The sequence below is a fragment of the Stomoxys calcitrans genome, chromosome 4 (assembly GCF_963082655.1).
Source record: "Stomoxys calcitrans chromosome 4, idStoCalc2.1, whole genome shotgun sequence".
In the NCBI taxonomy this organism is placed as follows: domain Eukaryota; kingdom Metazoa; phylum Arthropoda; class Insecta; order Diptera; family Muscidae; genus Stomoxys; species Stomoxys calcitrans.
Window position 1 is genome coordinate 27,201,661 of NC_081555.1, and position 19,182 is coordinate 27,220,842.

The 19,182-nt window shown below is 33.8% G+C and overlaps 1 protein-coding gene and 1 long non-coding RNA gene across 4 annotated transcripts in view; one reads left to right on the plus strand and one right to left on the minus strand.

Moving 5' to 3' along the window:
- Window positions 1–3,852: 3,852 nt before the first annotated feature.
- LOC106090632 (uncharacterized) overlaps window positions 3,853–19,182 on the plus strand; it is a 32,840-nt gene continuing 17,510 nt past the window's right edge. For 2 of the 3 annotated variants that reach the window (XM_013256901.2, XM_013256903.2), the window contains exons 1-2: window positions 15,557–15,739; window positions 17,899–18,186. In XM_013256901.2, coding sequence (XP_013112355.2) covers window positions 18,011–18,186 — 176 coding nt within the window. In that variant the 5' untranslated portion in view covers window positions 15,557–15,739; window positions 17,899–18,010. Of the gene's footprint in view, window positions 3,894–15,556; window positions 15,740–17,898; window positions 18,187–19,182 lie in introns of those variants that run through there. The other variant, XM_013256902.2, reaches the window with a different exon arrangement.
- Window positions 18,210–19,089, minus strand: LOC131996704 (uncharacterized). Its single transcript, XR_009397939.1, has 2 exons — window positions 19,012–19,089; window positions 18,210–18,947 (listed from the first exon to the last, which is right to left on the minus strand). It is a non-coding gene; the product is annotated as an uncharacterized LOC131996704 (long non-coding RNA).

The window sequence follows — 19,182 nt, forward strand, 5'->3', positions numbered from 1 at the left end:
TAACCAGACACTGTGTGATAGGCCATATGGCTGAGCGCATTGTATTTTCGCACAACGACTACTGTGGACGATATCTTGATGAGCATGATACGAACGAACATCTGTTCGGCTTATACCCGAGTCTACAGGAACACAGGCTTTCTCTCCTAGGTATGAGGGTTTTCTCCGATTTCGGTGATCTTGCAGATGTGTCTCTGAGAACTCTCCTCAGATACGTGGATAAGATGGATTTGTTTCTACGAGGGACGCGGTAAAATCGTAAACAAGCGTTCCTTCATGCGTGGACGCGGAGTATTAATGCTGGGCGCTCGGAGTGGGAATGCTTGAATAAGTGTGGACCGGGAAACCACTCGCGTGGTTGCGTGATGTATAGGGCCTTGCTTCCTATTCTATTTTTATATCTCTTGTATTTCTCATATGTTGTCGTCTTTATATCTCCCCTTCGGGTCGGAGCAGCGGGCTCGTACTTCATGATCATATTTTTTACCTTGTCTTTCATTTTATTTATTTTACTTACCAGGGTGTCACAATGGGCCGGATTGGCCTCCGAGGCTACCCATTCAACCTAGACCGACATAGTGGATCGATGCCGGATAATTCTTGACTGTTCCTACAACAGCAACCTCTCCAAGTTTAGCTTGCAGCACATTATCTTAGAGCGTTCATAGCCCCGAATTTGTGACCATATTTCATCCGTTGCCGTTAGGGTCTTACCTCGAGGAATCAGCTTTAATGCCTCTGGCGACATACAGATTTTAGCTCATTCTTGAAGCCTCATCTGGATTAAATTCATCATCCGGATTAAATCCCAAATACATTTTCCAGAGATTTTAAGGCGTCTGGCAGTCTGAGAAGATATTGACTGCTCAACCAACTGTTTAACATATCACTAGAGCTGTCATGTTTGCGACCTTCTTCTTAAAATTCAAATGGATTATTGTTCTAAAGTTGCAACCGTTTTGCTTTAACAGAAAAAATCTGGGTAAAATAGCAACAAAATTATCTACGAATTGTCAACCCACATTTCTTGTTATAATTAACGGATATTTTTCGATGAGTTTAAGCTTTTGGAGAAATATTTGTAGGTGTTATAAAGGGAATGACGAATAAGGTAACCCCCCATCATTGCAAAAGTTAACTCAAGTGACCAAAACCATGTGTGCGTATACTTATCGTAATTTTTTTTTTAATTTATTTTTTAGAAGATAAAATTAGAAATTACATTTAGCTCGACTCTAGCGGGGTAAGATAGGCTGCTTTAAGTAGATAAATCCGTTTCGTAGATAAGGGCGTACCATCGACATATACAAGTTTGTAGATAATACCGTTAAAATACAGCTTTGCCATCTAACGTTTTCAATTACAGCCTAAAAGTGTGTTACATTTTTATTTGCCGTGATTTCAGCTGTTATTGAAATTTAAATAATCATGTTGCCATCTAATTGATGTTATGTACATCAAGTACAATATATATTAAACGAAAAATTATATTCATTTCAACTATTTTAAAGGTTATACAGTTTATAAAAATATTGACATTGACAACGCATATAAAACGTGCAATTCAATGACAACTTGTGAAATATTGGAAAAAAAATTTTAAAACTTGAATTCAAAGAAACAAAACTTTGAAATCTGATGAAAATTTAAATGAGAATTTATAAAATATTGAAAAAAAAAATGTTTTTTAATTTGAATTAATAATAAAAAAAAATTAAAAAAAATCTGATGAGTTGCAACCCTGTCAGTAGATTCAAATTCGAAAAATGTGTTAAATGTTCTAACAACACGTAGATGTCGCTTTTGTCGGGAATTACCATAAGGAATGTTCAAATCTCGTTGCCTTAGTAAATGGCTATTTGCAAATATAATATTAATCTACTTCTCATTCTTAGAAAATTAGGCATTTTTTGAATGAAAAAAAAAACCCATAACTTTCAAAGAGAATGATAATAACAGAGTTATTTTTGAGCTCTCAAAATTTTTCAGCAAATGTCAAACTTATAGTTGTCGGTAATTATTTGATTTTTCTTCAAAGCAAGCAGCTTAGCCGGTAAAATAAAAGAAAATTAAATGTACAGCAAAAAGAAAAGAAATATCGGAAGCTAAGACTGCTGAAACCCTATATACGTGCCTTACTCCATAGCTGTACTTTTTCCCAATGCATGTGTTTTTGTATAATGACAGACTTTTTTCTGTGGCAATTACACTTCTTCCGTAGTACTCATGATTTTGTGCATCTGTTGGAAGTTGTATTGATGGCTTCCGCTGTCTAGCGTTCGAATCCATCAATACAATTTCCAACAGATGCACAAAGTCATGTGTACTATGGAAAAAGTGTAATTGCCACAAAAAAAATTCTGTCATTACACAAAAACACATGCATTGAGAAAAAGTACAGCTAATAGACACGGTTGTCGAGCGTGATTACTGTGGTAATTGTAGCATAAATTCGTTTTCGTAATTAAAACGATTCAAATACAACATGCCAACGCACGGCCCTTGAAGCCATCAACCTAATATGGTTGAAAAGTCTTCTAACCAAAGACGAAACTCGTCCCATAGTGGTTGGTGTGTGTTGCTATCTTTGGCTTCCTTTTCCATTTGCAATCTCCGATCATGAAGCTCGTCACGAAAGAGAAATAAACAAAAAAAATTTGTTTAGCCAATTTCTTGCAACAGTGCAGCGTTTATCATCAACTTTCAAATGGCAATGTGAATATATACTATATTGTATTTAACAAAATCATCAATAAATCATAAACAAATAAATATGTGAGTGTAAGCGGCTAGTAATTACCGCTCGTATATTGAATTAGACTTGCGTATCTATTCACTGCTGGCAACATGGAACTCTGCTTTATAAACGTCAAAATTTGCTTTGCATCTGTCTCCTCAAAATTATTCACCACACTAAACGTCATATTTTTACAAACCCTACAACTTTGCTATCAATCAGCACACAGCCTAAATATCGAATATTTCCTTTCCGTGAAGGAAACTATGGCGTAATGCTTTTATATAGGGTTTCGGCAGTCTTAGCTTCCGATATTCTTTCATTTCTTTTAGCTATAAATTGTATTATTTAGATTTCATCGGCTGAGCCGCTTGCTTTCAAGAAAAATAATATAATAAATTGAATAGAAAGCATTGGACGAAATAGTCTAAAAAATAAAATAATCAACATCTTAAAAAATTTGCTGTCAAATTTTGAGATAAATTAAATTCCTGTTATTTATATACTCTTTGTCCACTTTCAAGAGTATTTTATTTGCATATAAATAGTAAGCTTTAATACACTTAAATGTACATATTTTTTAATATAAGCTTATTTCTAATGATTTCATGTACTTACCTACGAACAACAAAATTATGATGCTATTTAAAGTCACCGCAATGTTATGCTTGCCTTTACAACTAGTCATTGTCATCCTTTTATATATACGTACACAAGCCTCCTTTCCGCCTAACCAACCAAGCAATAAACTAGACGACCACACCACTCTACCCAAGTGCTATCCAACAACTGAAAAAAAATTTTCCTGCTGCTTCTGCTATTTATGCATTTTTTTGTATAAGAACTTAGGCGAGCTGCTGAATCGCACACACACACATGCCCATGCAAGTATTAACTGATATTCACGGCGAATTGAAATAAGAAAAATGACTTGGGGAATGAGTTGTTGGGTGCAATCAATTCGCCCCCAGTGTGTGTGTGAGTGTGTGTACCAGCATTCATGCTGGCTGAGTAGAAGCACGAAGCCATCGTCACGAACGAATGGCCGACCGATACACGAGAACTTAAAAACGACGATGCCCTGACACAATATCTACGTTTAGGCATTACTATGATTCAGTTGAGATTTGGATTTCGACATTGACGAACGAAAAATGTACGTATAGATAGTGTCTTTTCTTTTTTTTTGGTTTTGTTGTTGGAATACCACCAGGTTATAATAAACTTAACAAGAGGATGATGAAAATTAAAATTTAATAAACAGAAAGCAAAAAATTAATATTACCACCATACATGTATGCAGGTATATGCCTGTTATAAAATTAAGAAATGTGACAAGATAAAAGAACTATAAATTTGTAAAACAATCAACGGCAATCAATAATGAGAAACTGCAAATGTTAAAATTCAGAAACACTTTTGCTCCACAAGCATATGTACATATACATACTGAAATACATTTTGATATTTGCGTAGCCATCCATACTATTGATTGCATTTCTAAAGTGAAAACTTTTCCAATTCGCCTGCTTGCAAAGAAAAGTGTAATCAATTAAAGACCAAAATAGAACGCAGCCAAAACATAAGAGGTAAGTTAGGCTGCGGTTAAACCATGGAAAGAACATAAAATACGAAGACATGCTTTTTTCAAAGTATTACGTCAATTCTGTACCTCGAGGTGAGCGTGTGTGTGTGTGTTTCATTGTGCTTGCCTGCTTGGTGATGGGTTCTGTGAGAAGTGGTGTGCAAGTCTGCCCGGCCGCATGAACGAGTCTTTGTAAATTTTGTTGTTGATAAAATTGGGTTGCCCATGCCTGTCAACGATGATTGAAACGAAGAGTTTTGCTTCTTAGGTATTATTTAGTTAATAACATGGACACATCCATACACATGCACTTCTATCTACATTACGTTGCTGCTCTACCATTCCAATGGAGGCGAAGATATTTTGAATTCCTTTTAAAAGTCAGACCAATGTCAAACGAACTTAACAAAGCCAGTTTAAAATAACCCAACAAATAAATGCTTAGCATTTCTTATCGACAGAAATTGTAGCAGAGGAATATATCGACAACTACATCAAATGTATATCAATGAATTAAAAAAAAAAACTGATAAATAAAAAATGTATTTGCAATATAAGACAGCAATTAGTGGTGGTTAATGGCAGATGGTTAAAAAATATTGATTTTGACACCGGACAATGTGAAAAGAAGAATGGCATATTCACATTACAAATTAAGGGTTGCCAAACTTTGAACAATAATAATTGCTTACTTCAAAAAAATATAAGGCAAAGCAAATAAACTGTCTTCAAGGAACAATAAATTAAATGCTTGCTATTACAGAAGTGGCAAAAACACTCCAAGAATATCAAAAATTAAAATGGATTAATACAAAAACTATAATCCGCAAAATATTACCAGAAAGGTGATAATGTCGAAAATTTTTGCTGCAATTAAATAAAACTAAATTACTCAAGTTTCCATCATTTCCTCGGGAAAAGTTCTTGTAAATGCAAAAAAATCTATAAATTGTTGAAATGATCATGCCTAAGATTGTCAAACAGAATACCATTTTCTACATCCGAATAAAATAAGGGATGATTCAGTTAAACACTCTGTGTGTGAAGAAAGAAGCAGCAAAGCAACAGCGGATTGGAAAACAAGAAAAAGGATGACAAAAAACTATCGAAGTGAAAATAACAAATTTTGTAAAGTAAGAAGAAAATGTCCATACGAATCAAGTTTGGCTCTATGGAAAATGAACAATATAAAATAGATCAGCAAATTCTCTCAGAATACTATTTGTAAAAACATTTCCAAAAAATACTCTCAATCGATTAACTTTATTTTTACCTGCCATAAGAATGGAAGAATGTTAAATGCATACTAAGATTGTGGATTAATCTGGATTCGTATTAACCCTCGCTCTTAGAATAAGAAGTATGTTAAATGCATACCAAGATTGTGAATTAATCTGGATTGGTGTTAACCCTCGCTCGTAAAACTGAAGCATTGGCAACATTGTAAAATTGAAACCATGTACCCAATCAAGGCACAATTAATAAGGTGGTCTCACGCGAACAGCTGTTAACAGTCGGCCACGTTTGACAGTATTAAGATGTCAGATTTTTGTTTGCATTCTCTTTGTTGTTATCTTCTTTCTCGCATATTCTCTGCTCATTTACGCACACACGCACACAATTTTCTTTGTGTGTGTTGGCAAAACATCGATCAGCTTGATGACAAGATGGCGGATTGCACAATATGATTTGTGGTTGTTGAACAAATGAGACCACCTTTAATTGTTTCGCCATGGTACCCAATACACCAATTGCAGAAAAAAGAACGCAATTGATTTGTGATGCAATAATAATTCTGAGTTCAATATAATATATTGGGATAAACAAAGATGTCTATTACCCTCTACTGGTTCGGATGAGAGATGATAACTATGACTCAGGCAAAGTGTTGCAGTTTTAATAAAAATATAAAAAAACATAAAATGGCGTCATAAAAATTACAGAGTTACCTTCATTCATTTAATCAAAATGAATACATATGCAACAACACAAAATACAAATGCAAATTTACCCATAAACATTCCATTAAAGAGCAGAGGTAAACTCCACACATATCATACATTATTGAAATGTGTTGATAATTATCTACCAACACATACTCCATTTAATGTAGACATCTTAAACACACTCTGACAAAATCTTCTTTCTGTGTATGGTATAAACAAAGTGGCAACACCATTAAAGGAAATACAACCATACCATATGCGAGGATCAAGATTATGTTTGGTAGCGTAACGAAGTGATGGCCAAATAACAAATAATCGATAAGTTCGGTCGGGGCGAGTCTTGGGGCCACCGAAATATATTCTGCTTAATATTCACACAAATTACACCCAAAGAAAAACTCAACAACGGCATTGTCAAAATCAAAATAATAAAAAAAAAATATGTATGGGTTTTCCAACAAGAGGTGTTATTTTGTATCACCCAGTATAGTTCTGTAAGCGTGGTCATGGTGGCAATGTGGATGATTCTATTTTTTTTGTAAACGTCATACCTTCCTTTTTGTTATGGTATTAACAGTCGATCATTTATCTCAAAATATCCACCCAGAAAAAATTTGTCAGTAAAAGGACAACAACATTTTATGAATACCTAAAAACTTATAACACTTTAATATATATATATATATATATATATATATATATATAAATATATATATATATATATATATATATATATATATATATATATATATATATATATATATATATATATATATATATATATATATATATATATATATATATATATATATATATATATATATATATATATATATATATATATATATATATATATATATATATATATATATATAACACTATATTTTTTAATACATATATAAATAACAATTATTTTATACCAAAAAAATTATTGTTTAAAATTGTCAAAAATTTATACGAATGTATAACTCACTTAGGTTTAAGTAAAACCAGGAATACCACTCGACAGACTAAACCCACACTATACCAGACACTGGTTCTAGTACTTGCGAATGCATATGAAGCATTACTTGGATTGTTTGATCTGCGTTGACTAAGTATATCAGCGACGTATTAGCCACGAGCTGTATAAAGACATTGACATAGTCAAGCGTATGAAAATTCAACATATACGCTGGCCAGGTCATGTTTTCAGAACGAACGAAGATAATCCGACGACAATTTGAATATCAACCTTTTGGTCCAGGCGAAATGGGAAGACCAAAACTCAGATGGAAAGATCAAGTGGGGAAAGTCATCTCAAAATTTAGTGTCAAAAATTGGAGAAGATGCGCAAAAGATCGAGGCACTTGAAAGTCTATTTAAAGTTGTCTATTGGACAAAACAGTCTGTAGTGGCCAATTAAGTAAGTACATTTGTGTTCCTTCAGTTAAACTTTAGGACTTCTAAGCGTCTAGATCTTCTGCGTTCCTTTTTCAATATCTACCACCTACCTTCTTCTTAGCTGTAACTGGACTTCTTAGCTGAAGCTTCTTCATTTATTCTGACAGCATGAACTTGCCAATGTAATCTTAGAATTTTGACACGTTTAACTATGCCAACGTCTTCATACAGTTCATGGTTCGCACTACGCCGAAATTCTCTCCCTCTATAATAATTATTGGGATATAGCTCTAGGGGCTCGCAAATTGAAATCGGTTTATATGGCAGCTATATCTATTTATGGTTTAATCTAGACCGTATTTAAGCCTTACTTGTTCCGCGTATAATAAATTTCAATTCAATAGGTTACAAATTCTAAAGTGCTCAATAGTTTAAACTGGATGAACAGGCTTACGAACAGGTAGAGTACGAATCTAACGATCAGTCAGGGCTCCTATTAGCAGTCCTAAATAATGCTTTTTCAGCCCCAGCATAAAACTGCTCTGTGAAGTAATCGGACGCAGGGCCTTTGGCACTCTATAACCTACAGCGCAGGCCCATGCCTTTTTCGCGCAGTCATAGTAGAAGGCGTCTACTCTACCAAGAAGCTCGTACAGTGGAGGTCTTACTGATTCCATATCAAGATTCGCGGCAATCCACGATCCATTCCTGGCCAGGTCTTGGGCAGCTTCGTTCGCCGTCACATCTTGATGGTCTGGAACCCAGCAAATCGTGATAGCCTTTCCCATGGTTCGGATAAGTTATTTGCATCTTCTAACTAGTTTCGACATCACGCTGCCATACATCAGAACCTTCAGCGCCGCCTGACTGTCCACTTATATCGAGACGGTCTGATTGGGCCGCCGTTCCCGCAGCAACATTGTCTCCAGTGCCTTCAAGATCTCGAAGACCCCCGCCTGAAAAAGGCTGCACCCATCCTGAAGTCCATAAGAATCCTCGATTCCAAGAAATTCAATGAAGACTCCTGCTTCAGAGCCCCCATCCAATTTAGGCCCATCCATGTATACAGAGGGTCCCGGGAAGGGTGGGGTGCCCACAACCCAAAAAACCCTTTTCGGGAAAACGACTTCCAAGCCATCAACAACAAGGAAGGACTTCCTTGGTATATAATCAGTCGTGCCGAATATAGCATCGTGCCACGCGCAACACCATGTCCCCACAGAACAGAAGAATGGCCTGAATAAGAGGGGCGCCATCTACCTTCCCTCCTCAGTCAAATGGCGGTCTTTGTTGCCAAACACCAAGCATATAGACGCAAAGGCATAATATCGAGAATGGCGCCTCTCTCAGGGCACTTTGCCTTGTCTCAGAGATTAGCACTTCCGCGGTACCCTGTACCTTCTCGATTATTCTACGAAGGGCACAATTGTCCAAGGCTTTGTGCTACTACAGATAAGTGAGAATTGGGCGAAAGACCGCCGTAAACATCCCGGCCTTAGGCCCCAACCCCTTCCTTTCGGATTGCGACAGTCCATTTTGACCCTTCCTTCGGCGTTTCTTCTCCAATTTAGTGTCAAAAATCACGCCGAAGTACTTGGCATCCGAAGAGAGCGGTAGGTCCCCCTCATTCAGAACAGGTCCCTTCTGGAGAAAAGGACCAGCTCAGTCTTTCTTGAATTTATGTGAAGCCCGTTGGGCCTCGCCCATCAAAGCTCTCGGAACGAGGTCCGTAATAGTAGAGAGGAAAAGGCTACCCACCATTATGACGACGTCATCCACGTAGGTAGTGACCTTCACTCTCACACTCTTAAAAAATCTCAGAGTCCCATTGATTGCGAAAATCCACAATTGAGGAGATAAAAATCTTATTTGCAAAGTTCCTCTAGTTACAATCTTCCATATCGAGCACTCTGCCGGTGATGCGTTGATAATCTAACCTCCCGCCACCCAGTCGATACATGCTATTAACTAAATTTCCCATGAACATTCCATTAAGGAAAAGGGGATACTTCTCTCATATCAATGAGTGCAGTACTATTAAAGTTGAAGGTCAATAATAAGGCCTCTTTTTTATGCCGAGTCCGAACGGTGTGCCGCATAGTGACACCACTTGTAGCCAGCGTTAGTAAGGGAATAACCACCTCAGAAAATTTTGTTGATATTCACGCCGGGATTTGAACCCAGGCGTTCGGCATCATAGGCGGATATGGTAACCAGTCGGTACATAGCCCAGCTAAACGCAGCTCCAATGAGCGTCTCAGTGAGTCCTATGACAATCGGTCCTGCTCTTTGCAGCATAGCATGCAGTTCGCCATCTTGTCCCTTTGACTTATAGTATTTAAACGAATACACCGCCAAGTCTATCCTCACCTCCGTTATCATGTCCTTGACCACGGACATGGACTCAGCACTTTGTCGTGTCAGAGCGACATCGCTATCATCCGGGTTAGTTAACTCAGCGGCTACTTCTGAGGTCCCAGGGAAGTGCGTCGCAGAGCTAGATTCAGTCCAGTTTTTGCCACCCCTTAGAATGCTTCCAAGAGTTTTTGGATCCTAGGAAAGCAATTTGCGGAACCTGGAGTACGCATTCACCCACCTTCTTGGACGATTTCACCTAGCTCTTGTATTTGTTTAAGGATGTCCGACACAGGCCCCAGTCCAGAAGCAGCCAGAGCCTCCTCGTAGTCTGCCTAAGGAGACTTTCCTAAAGTCCCCGTTCCACCAAACAGGTTTCGATTTCTTTCCCGAATATATCAGAGGGCAGTTGTGAGTCATTGCTCGGAAACAACATCTGATAGAAGAAGATATATGTATGGTTGAGTCCTCCTCGGACACACTTCAATCCCTTAAAATAGTGTCATCAAGATTCGTCAAAGTTATGTATATCATCTCTATTACCAATATTACAAACACGCAGGCCTGAATTAAAGAAAAACTCAAAATTTAGCTTACCTCTCCTATTGATGTCCAAAGTTCCTTATTGTGAGTGGTGCGTGATGCGCAAAATCAGCCTCAGCCGGTCGTTCTCGCACGCACTGCCTCCTTAGGTGTAAACCGATGAGATCAACAAGGGACAAGAGTTTTTGGTCTCCAAATGCACCACAGATGGTGCATTATGGACCCGTGGGGAATATAGGGTACTTAATTTTTTAATATCTGAAGGGCGGCCGACCCTCGACCACGGCCGACCACGACATCTTTACCCTAATTTTCAGAAATGTCAGATCTCAGAGATGGGTGTTGCGATTTAAGCGAAATTTTGTGTGTTCTTCTTCACGAACAGTCTTGCAGTGTAAGAATGAGATTAACGCCTTCTCTGAGAATGGCACAATCCGCATCGTTTAGGTGCCGGGCCATAATGGAGTAAGGGGGAATGAAAGGGCAGACCATTTGGCAGTAAAGGTCAGAGGACTGTCGTCAATAAACTAACCCGAATCCTTTCGGGTAGACGCAGTCCGAGTTGAGGACGTGAAACTGCGAAACAGTCTTCAAGACTGCGAAATCCTATGGGGTGATCCGGATCTTGATAGGCAGAGGCTATTACTGAAATGAAGTAAGAAGGAGGTCAGTATAGCTTTTGGTATCATAACAGGACACATAGGACTACGAGCTTACTTATGCAATATCGGTGCGGCTAGTGGTAGCCGATTACTGATTTAGGTGTATGTTAACATAGCCTATTCAAATTTCGGATGGGGAACCTAGGAGGGACGCCCCACCCCCAAAACCTAACAAATATATATATATAGAGCAATCACGACAATATGACACTTAAATGAAAAGTATTTAAGATTAGAAAACGTATTTGATATCTAATTGTCGGACCAAGTGTTTGGGAGACCATCCAACCCCCAAAACTCACAAAAACCGGACATATTTACCCACCATGGCAATATGGGACTCAAATGAAAGGTATTTGTATTATCAAATGTGGGACCAAGTTTCTGCGGGTCCACCCCTTCCTCAAAACCCCTCCCAAACAGGACTTATTTACTGACCATGGCAATATGTGACTCAAATAAAAGCTATTCGAGTATAGAATACGAATCTGATATCCAAATGTGGGACCAAACGTTTGGGAACTGCCCTTCCCCTAATAGGACAAGTTTACGACAATAGCAATATGAGGCTCAAATGAAAGGTCTTTGGGAGTAAAGCACGAATCTGATATCAATATTCGGGAAAAAGTGTCTATGGGACCACCCCACTCCCATAACGCCACTCAAATAGGACGTATTTGCTGATCATTACAATATGGGGCTCAAATAAGAGGTATTTAAGAGTAGAACATTAATCAGATATATATATTCAGGGTCGAGTCACTGAGTGGCCGCCCATGCACACCCACCGGACATGTTTGCCGACTATGGAAATATGGGGCTCAAATGAAAAGTATTTTTGACAAAATTTTTGTCAAAAATCTCCATAGAAAATATTTGAACATTTTATAGAAAATTTTGTTAAATTTTTTTTTATTAAAATTTTTTTTAAAATAAAAAATTTTTTCAAATTTTATGTCTATAGAAAATTTTGCCATAGTTTCAATATCTAAAAAAAATTTATATAATTTCATTCCAAAATATTTTTTCAAAATTAAAATTTTAAAAAAAGTTTTGTCAAAATTTAACTTCAAAAGATAGAACTTCCAAAATTTTCATTTAATTAAACATTTTGTCAGCATTTTTTTCTAAAGCCATTTTTGGAAATTATTTGTTTTTTTATTTTGAAAATTCTGGCAAACTTTATTTCTAAAGAAATTTTTATTAAAATTTCTTTCAAAAAAATTTTAAAAATTTATCGAATATTTTCATTCTTAAGGAATTTTGTCAAAATTTTTTTTCTATAGAAAATTTTGTTAAAATTTTATTTCTATAAAACACTTTGTCAAAATTTTAATTCTGCAGAAAATTTTATTTCTTTAGAAAATTTGGTCAACATTTTATTTCTGTAGAAAATTTTGTCACAATTTTATTTCTATAGAAAATTTTGTCAAATTTGTTTATTTTTTTGAAAATTCGTAAAATTTTTTTTAAATAGAAATTTTGTTTTAAAAATTTATTTCTTAGAAAATTTTTTTAAAATTTTATTTCTATAGAAAATAATTTTTTTTTGAAAATTTTGTCAAAACAAAACAAAAACAAGAAACAAAATTCTATAGAAAATTTTGTCAAAATTTTATTTCTATAGAAAATTTTGTCAACAATTTATTTCTTAGAAAATTTTTTCAACATTTTATTGCTATAGAAAATTTTGTCAACATTTTATTTCTATCGAAAATTTTGTCAAATTTTTATTTATTTTTTTTTTCAAAATTTTATTTATAGAAAATTTAAAAATTTTTTTTTTTTAGAATTTTCTTTTTAGAGAAAATTCTTTTTTAGTTTTATTTTTTTAGAAAATTTTTTTCAAATTTTATTTCTTAAAAAATTTTGTAAATTCTTATTTCTATAAAAAATTTGTCAAATTTTATTTCTATAGAAGATTTTGTCTAAATTTTATTTCTATAGAAAATTTTGTCAAAATTTTATTTCTATAGAAAATTTTGTCAAAATTTTATTTCTATCGAAAATTTTGTCAACATTTTATTTCTATAGAAAATTTTGTCCATTTTTTTTTTAAATATTGTTTTTATTGAAAATTCTTTTTTAATTTTATTTTTTTAGAAAATTTTTTAAAAATTTTATTTCTTAAAAAATTTTGTAAATTCTTATTTCTATAGAAAATTTTGTCAAAATTTTATTTCTATAGAAAATTTTGTCAAAATTTTATTTCTATAGAAAATTTTGTCAAAATTTTATTTCTATAGAAAATTTTGTCAAAATTTTATTTCTATAGAAAATTTTGTCAAAATTTTATTTTTATAGAAAATTTTGTCAAAATTTTATTTCTATAGAAAATTTTGTCAAAATTTTATTTCTATAGAAAATTTTGTCAAAATTTTATTTCTATAGAAAATTTTGTCAAAATTTTATTTCTATAGAAAATTTTGTCAAAATTTTATTTCTATAGAAAATTTTGTCAAAATTTTATTTCTATAGAAAATTTTGTCAAAATTTTATTTCTATAGAAAATTTTGTCAAAATTTTATTTCTATAGAAAATTTTGTCAAAATTTTATTTCTATAGAAAATTTTGTCAAAATTTTATTTCTATAGAAAATTTTGTCAAAATTTTATTTCTATAGAAAATTTTGTCAAAATTTTATTTCTATAGAAAATTTTGTCAAAATTTTATTTCTATAGAAAATTTTGTCAAAATTTTATTTCTATAGAAAATTTTGTCAAAATTTTATTTCTATAGAAAATTTTGTCAAAATTTTATTTCTATAGAAAATTTTGTCAAAATTTTATTTCTATAGAAAATTTTGTCAAAATTTTATTTCTATAGAAAATTTTGTCAAAATTTTATTTCTATAGAAAATTTTGTCAAAATTTTATTTCTATAGAAAATTTTGTCAAAATTTTATTTCTATAGAAAATTTTGTCAAAATTTTATTTCTATAGAAAATTTTGTCAAAACTTAATTTCTATAGAAAATTTTGTCAAAACTTAATTTCTATAGAAAATTTTGTCAAAATTTTATTTCTATAGAAAATTTTGTCAAAATTTTATTTCTATAGAAAATTTTGTCAAAATTTTATTTCTATAGAAAATTTTGTCAAAATTTTATTTCTATATAAAATTTTGTGAACATTTTATTTCTATATAAAATTTTGTGAACATTTTATTTCTATAGAAAATTTTGTGAACATTTTATTTCTATAGAAAATTTTGTCAAAATTTTATTTCTATAAAAAAAAATTTTATAAATATAAAAAAAAAAAAAAAAAAAAAAATAGAAAATTTTGTTAAAATTTTATTTCTATAGAAAATTTGTCAAAATTTTATTTCTATAGAAAATTTTGTCAAAATTTTATTTCTATAGAAAATTTTGTCAAAATTTTATTTCTATAGAAAATTTTGTCAAAATTTTATTTCTATAGAAAATTTTGTCAAAATTTTATTTCTATAGAAAATTTTGTCAAAATTTTATTTCTATAGAAAATTTTGTTAAAATTTTATTTCTATAGAAAATTTTGTCAAAATTTTATTTCTATAGAAAATTTTGTCAAAATTTTATTTCTATAGAAAATTTTGTCAAAATTTTATTTCTATAGAAAATTTTGTCAAAATTTTATTTCTATAGAAAATTTTGTCAAAATTTTATTTCTATAGAAAATTTTGTCAAAATTTTATTTCTATAGAAAATTTTGTCAAAATTTTATTTCTATAGAAAATTTTGTCAAAATTTTATTTCTATGGAAAATTTTGACAATATAGTATTTTTAAGAAAGGTTTTTTCAAAAAATTCATTTTTCAATGTATAAATCATTTTATGGTAAAAGAAAATTTCAAATGAATAAAAAAAGTTTTCACAATTTTATTACACTAAAGACTTGTACTTGTAAGAGAAGAAATCGATGATCGATAAACCGCTTGTGTCGATTATTATTTCATGCCGCCCATAGTTGTTGCGCCATATGAAATTACGCGCTAAAAAGCAACACTGTAAAATTGTTTGTCATCAATGCTGTCAGTTGTCGGTTGGCGTTTCGGAAAGAAAAATAAAGAAGAAGAATAGTGAAAAATTATAATTATTAAAAGTTGCAAGTTACAATCAGTTTTCACACTTTGCATTTAGAATTCGTCTGAAGCGGACGCTTCGGGATTCGATGCTTAGTCATCGTTATACACAGTACAGTTATAACTGTACATTGGTTTTAATTCTGTATTTTTAATACACGTGTTTTAATTTACAGTTGGTGGGGACACCAACTTCGGAAGTACAACCTGGCATATAGAGTCGTACTCTGCCATTTCGATTAAAGTCCAAAAAAAAAAAAACAATCAGTTTTAGTTTTTTAGTGAATTTAAGAGCACATATTGAACATATTTACATATTGCTGGTTGTGTTGTACAACCAGGTGTTCAAATGTACAAAAAGCAAAGACCTTTCGAGGGACTAGTCGATAGCTTCAATTAGGGTTTTTTTTTGTTGCGTGCTAAGAATATATCGGGTAGATATAAAGGAGTCCCTAGTACTGTGTCTGGTGAGTTAGTTTTGCACGTAGCTTGTGCGCGAAAGTAGTGTGTATATATCCACCGGGGATCATCTGCTTCATAGCTCAGTATGCATTGTGGCGTAGTAAGTAGCTAGTTTAGTCAATAGACTTGGGCAGTTAATTTGCACGTGTTATTTTTTATAACATTTGTGATTTGTTAATTCGGGATATATGAAGAATTGAATGGCCGTGTGATCGTCGATTGCTTGGTATTTTAGATTAATACATTCTTAGCCACACTAATTCTAAATGTACACAAGTATAACTAAAGAATACCTATTATTTATATATCCATTATTTGTCTCATAAAATGTGTGAAAATTTGTGGTGATGGAATGCATAAAAACGAACATGAAACGAAAGGAGTTTAAAACCCGAGCAATATTCGCCTAAAAAAACACCAAAATAAAACATTATATAACTCCTTTCGGAAATATTTGCTCAACAGGGTTGCCATTTTCGTAATGAAAGATATTGTAGATGGAAAGATGTATATATAAGAAAAATTAAGTTCCTGAAAATCTTTAAACTTGGTTTGGTTGCTGTTGTTGTAGCCATATTTACATGTAGAGGTGGGATTCCTCGTCAATGTCCTGTAGCTCTTTCCATGAGGACAGGGTGGCCATTGGTTATTTATATGCGTCAATTACTCCCCTTGTGATATCGAGTATCACAGGAAATCAGTATTTATGCAAGAGCTCTCACTGAGACTCCGCTCGATACTGCTGATTGTCCATGGCTAACTTTGCAGCTATTCCGAATGGAGCATTCCACCATCCGCAACCTGTGGACACGCCCGGTTGCTCTCAGCTATGCTTCTCTTGACAGTTATATATAAGCTCGGGCTTCAAAGTTCCAGTCTGTGTGGTGCTCAAGCTATCCCGTGCCGGGAACCTTGTTTGGTACTATGTATTAGTAGATATTGAGTTGGTAGTAGCTCGGATTATCAGTGGGTTCGATTCCCAGGTGGTTAGAGGCCTGTTTCTGATGTGGTATCAAATGGGAATTTAAAAACCGAAACAGCCTGTACATCTTTAATACAAGGTGAAATACAGGGTGTCAAAGTTGACCGCTTTCCACTTCTCCAACCTATAACTCTTGGTCTACAGAACCGATTTGCATGATTAAAGACTCTGAAGAAAAAGCTTGAATAGTCTACAGAAACCATCCATATACCAATAACCATCAGGAAGTGGTAGGGAATACAGGTGTGCACGTGAGTGGTCGTACCACGCGTCAGTCATGTGATTCGTAGCATAAATCCAGTTTTTTTTTGTGGTGAAACAGCAGGACTATATTTATCCTGGATCTGAGAAAGCTTGTTCTTAAGCTGATTATGGAGATACTGTTGTAGCAATATTTGTATGTGGAGGTGTTAAACCCGTTAAGTTCAATAGGTCCGACCACTCCAGGAACGTTATGATACTTGGTGATTTAAGGGCACGAATAACTCGCCTTGTCATATCGATTATCATAGGCACTCAGTACTTAAGCAAGAACCGGTACCCCACGGCCTCTCACTGAGACTCCCCACTCATTGACTAGCCATGGAACACTCGCTAACAATGCACTGGACGCTGAGAGGTAAAGAGAGCAGAAGAATAAAGAATTGTTCAATATATATTCGATATGAGTGAACTGCTTTTTTACCTGTCTGTCGAGGCCTCAGGCGTGGTGGGAATGAGTTGGCCCACAAGTTGGTGACTAACGGATATGGTCCATGCTGCCTGCATTCCTAAGACCACACCACGTGCTTGATATTTATGTGTAGGTTTCTATCATATTGAATGAGAGGTGGGCTAATGTTATGAGTTACAGGGTGGAAGAGTTCCCTATTGCAAGCGTCAAAATGCCAAATTTTGGATAAAAAACGTCAAAATTAAGTAAAATCGTCACGTTTGGCAGCTCTGCTGACAAATGCCGCATCAATCGCAACATAATAGTCATTCTCAATTATTTAATATTACTACTTGCAATATACAACAAGTTAAGTTTCAATCAGCCTATGTTCAGTACCCCACCTCCCGAGTATGTCAGGTCAAAATGATGAAATTTATGTACCTTTAGTAGAATAATTTAAAATTTTTAATATTATACGCGCCTTATATGTATATTTATGAATCGAAATTTATATCCTTTTCTTACAGACCTAGCAACTAAAAGACTTATAAAAGATATGCAACCATAAAATTAAGAAGAATCGTCTGAACAAAAAAGCCTATATACATAGAACAATATAACAAAAAAAAAACTACCAAAATGACTGATGCACAATATGAGGCCAAATTTAAGGAAATGCAAAAATATATCCCCTTCATACAGAAGGTCATTGAAAAGCTTAAAGTCAACAACGACCAACAAGGGGATAATCCGCGCAAAGCGCAATTGCAGAAGATGGAAATGTTATATGGACTCCTTACCAATCAAGCTAAAAAGTAAGTTTTATACACTTGATTCATTTTTCCATCATTATTATTTTTTTTTATTAAGGGATGTGCAATCATCAAGCGCTATGATTAATTGTACTAAATATTTTTTTTATGTATAAAGGATCTATTGGAATTATGAGCAAACATTTTTTAGCAACTTTTCGACACAGCTTGACCGTCAAAGGCGAACATGCTACCTCTGCGCTACGCTACATATATTTTTTAAAATCTTTAAGACATAATTTAAATCAAATGTAGAAAATTGCCAAACTATTTCACATTTTAAACTTTGAAGTGTTGTTTGGCTAAAAGGTGTACATTTTTCACTGCCAAATCCCAATGAAAGAAATTTTTCGGGGTCAAATGACATGATTGCGACAGCGACGAAATAGCACATTAAATTTATCATTAAAAAGAGGGACCATCGATTTGTGTGATGTTCTTCGTCGTGACGAGAAGCTTAGCCACAGGTTGCGGATATGGAGTAGCTGCAATTGCAGTCGCGGACAATCATATTTATACTGCATATTTAAGTTTCATCTTCTACAATTTCGATGTGTTGAATTCTGCTAAAATCATAAATTATGAGTAGCTATGTTTCCGGTTCCAGAGACGAGAATTTCACAATGATACGAATCTTGGCAAAGCTTACACCCTTACACCAACAGAATTGATGAATTGCGACAGCTTTTTGAAGGTTCTGAGATAGATGCCATCTGTGTCTCCGAAACTTGGTTTCACCCAGATAGCAATGATGCCATATTTGCCTTTAGAGGATATAATCTTTTCAGAGGTGATCGTTTAACAAATAGAGGAGGCGTTACTCTATACCTTCGCAATGTCAAATTTCTAAAATTTGATTAATTTGTGATTGTTGATGTTAAAAATTGTTAATATGTGATATATGGGATTTTATTTTCTAGATGTAATATGGTAACGGAATGTAAAATGCTAAAATTTTTTTTATCATTTGCTCATTCTGTCAATTAAAGGTGGTTCATT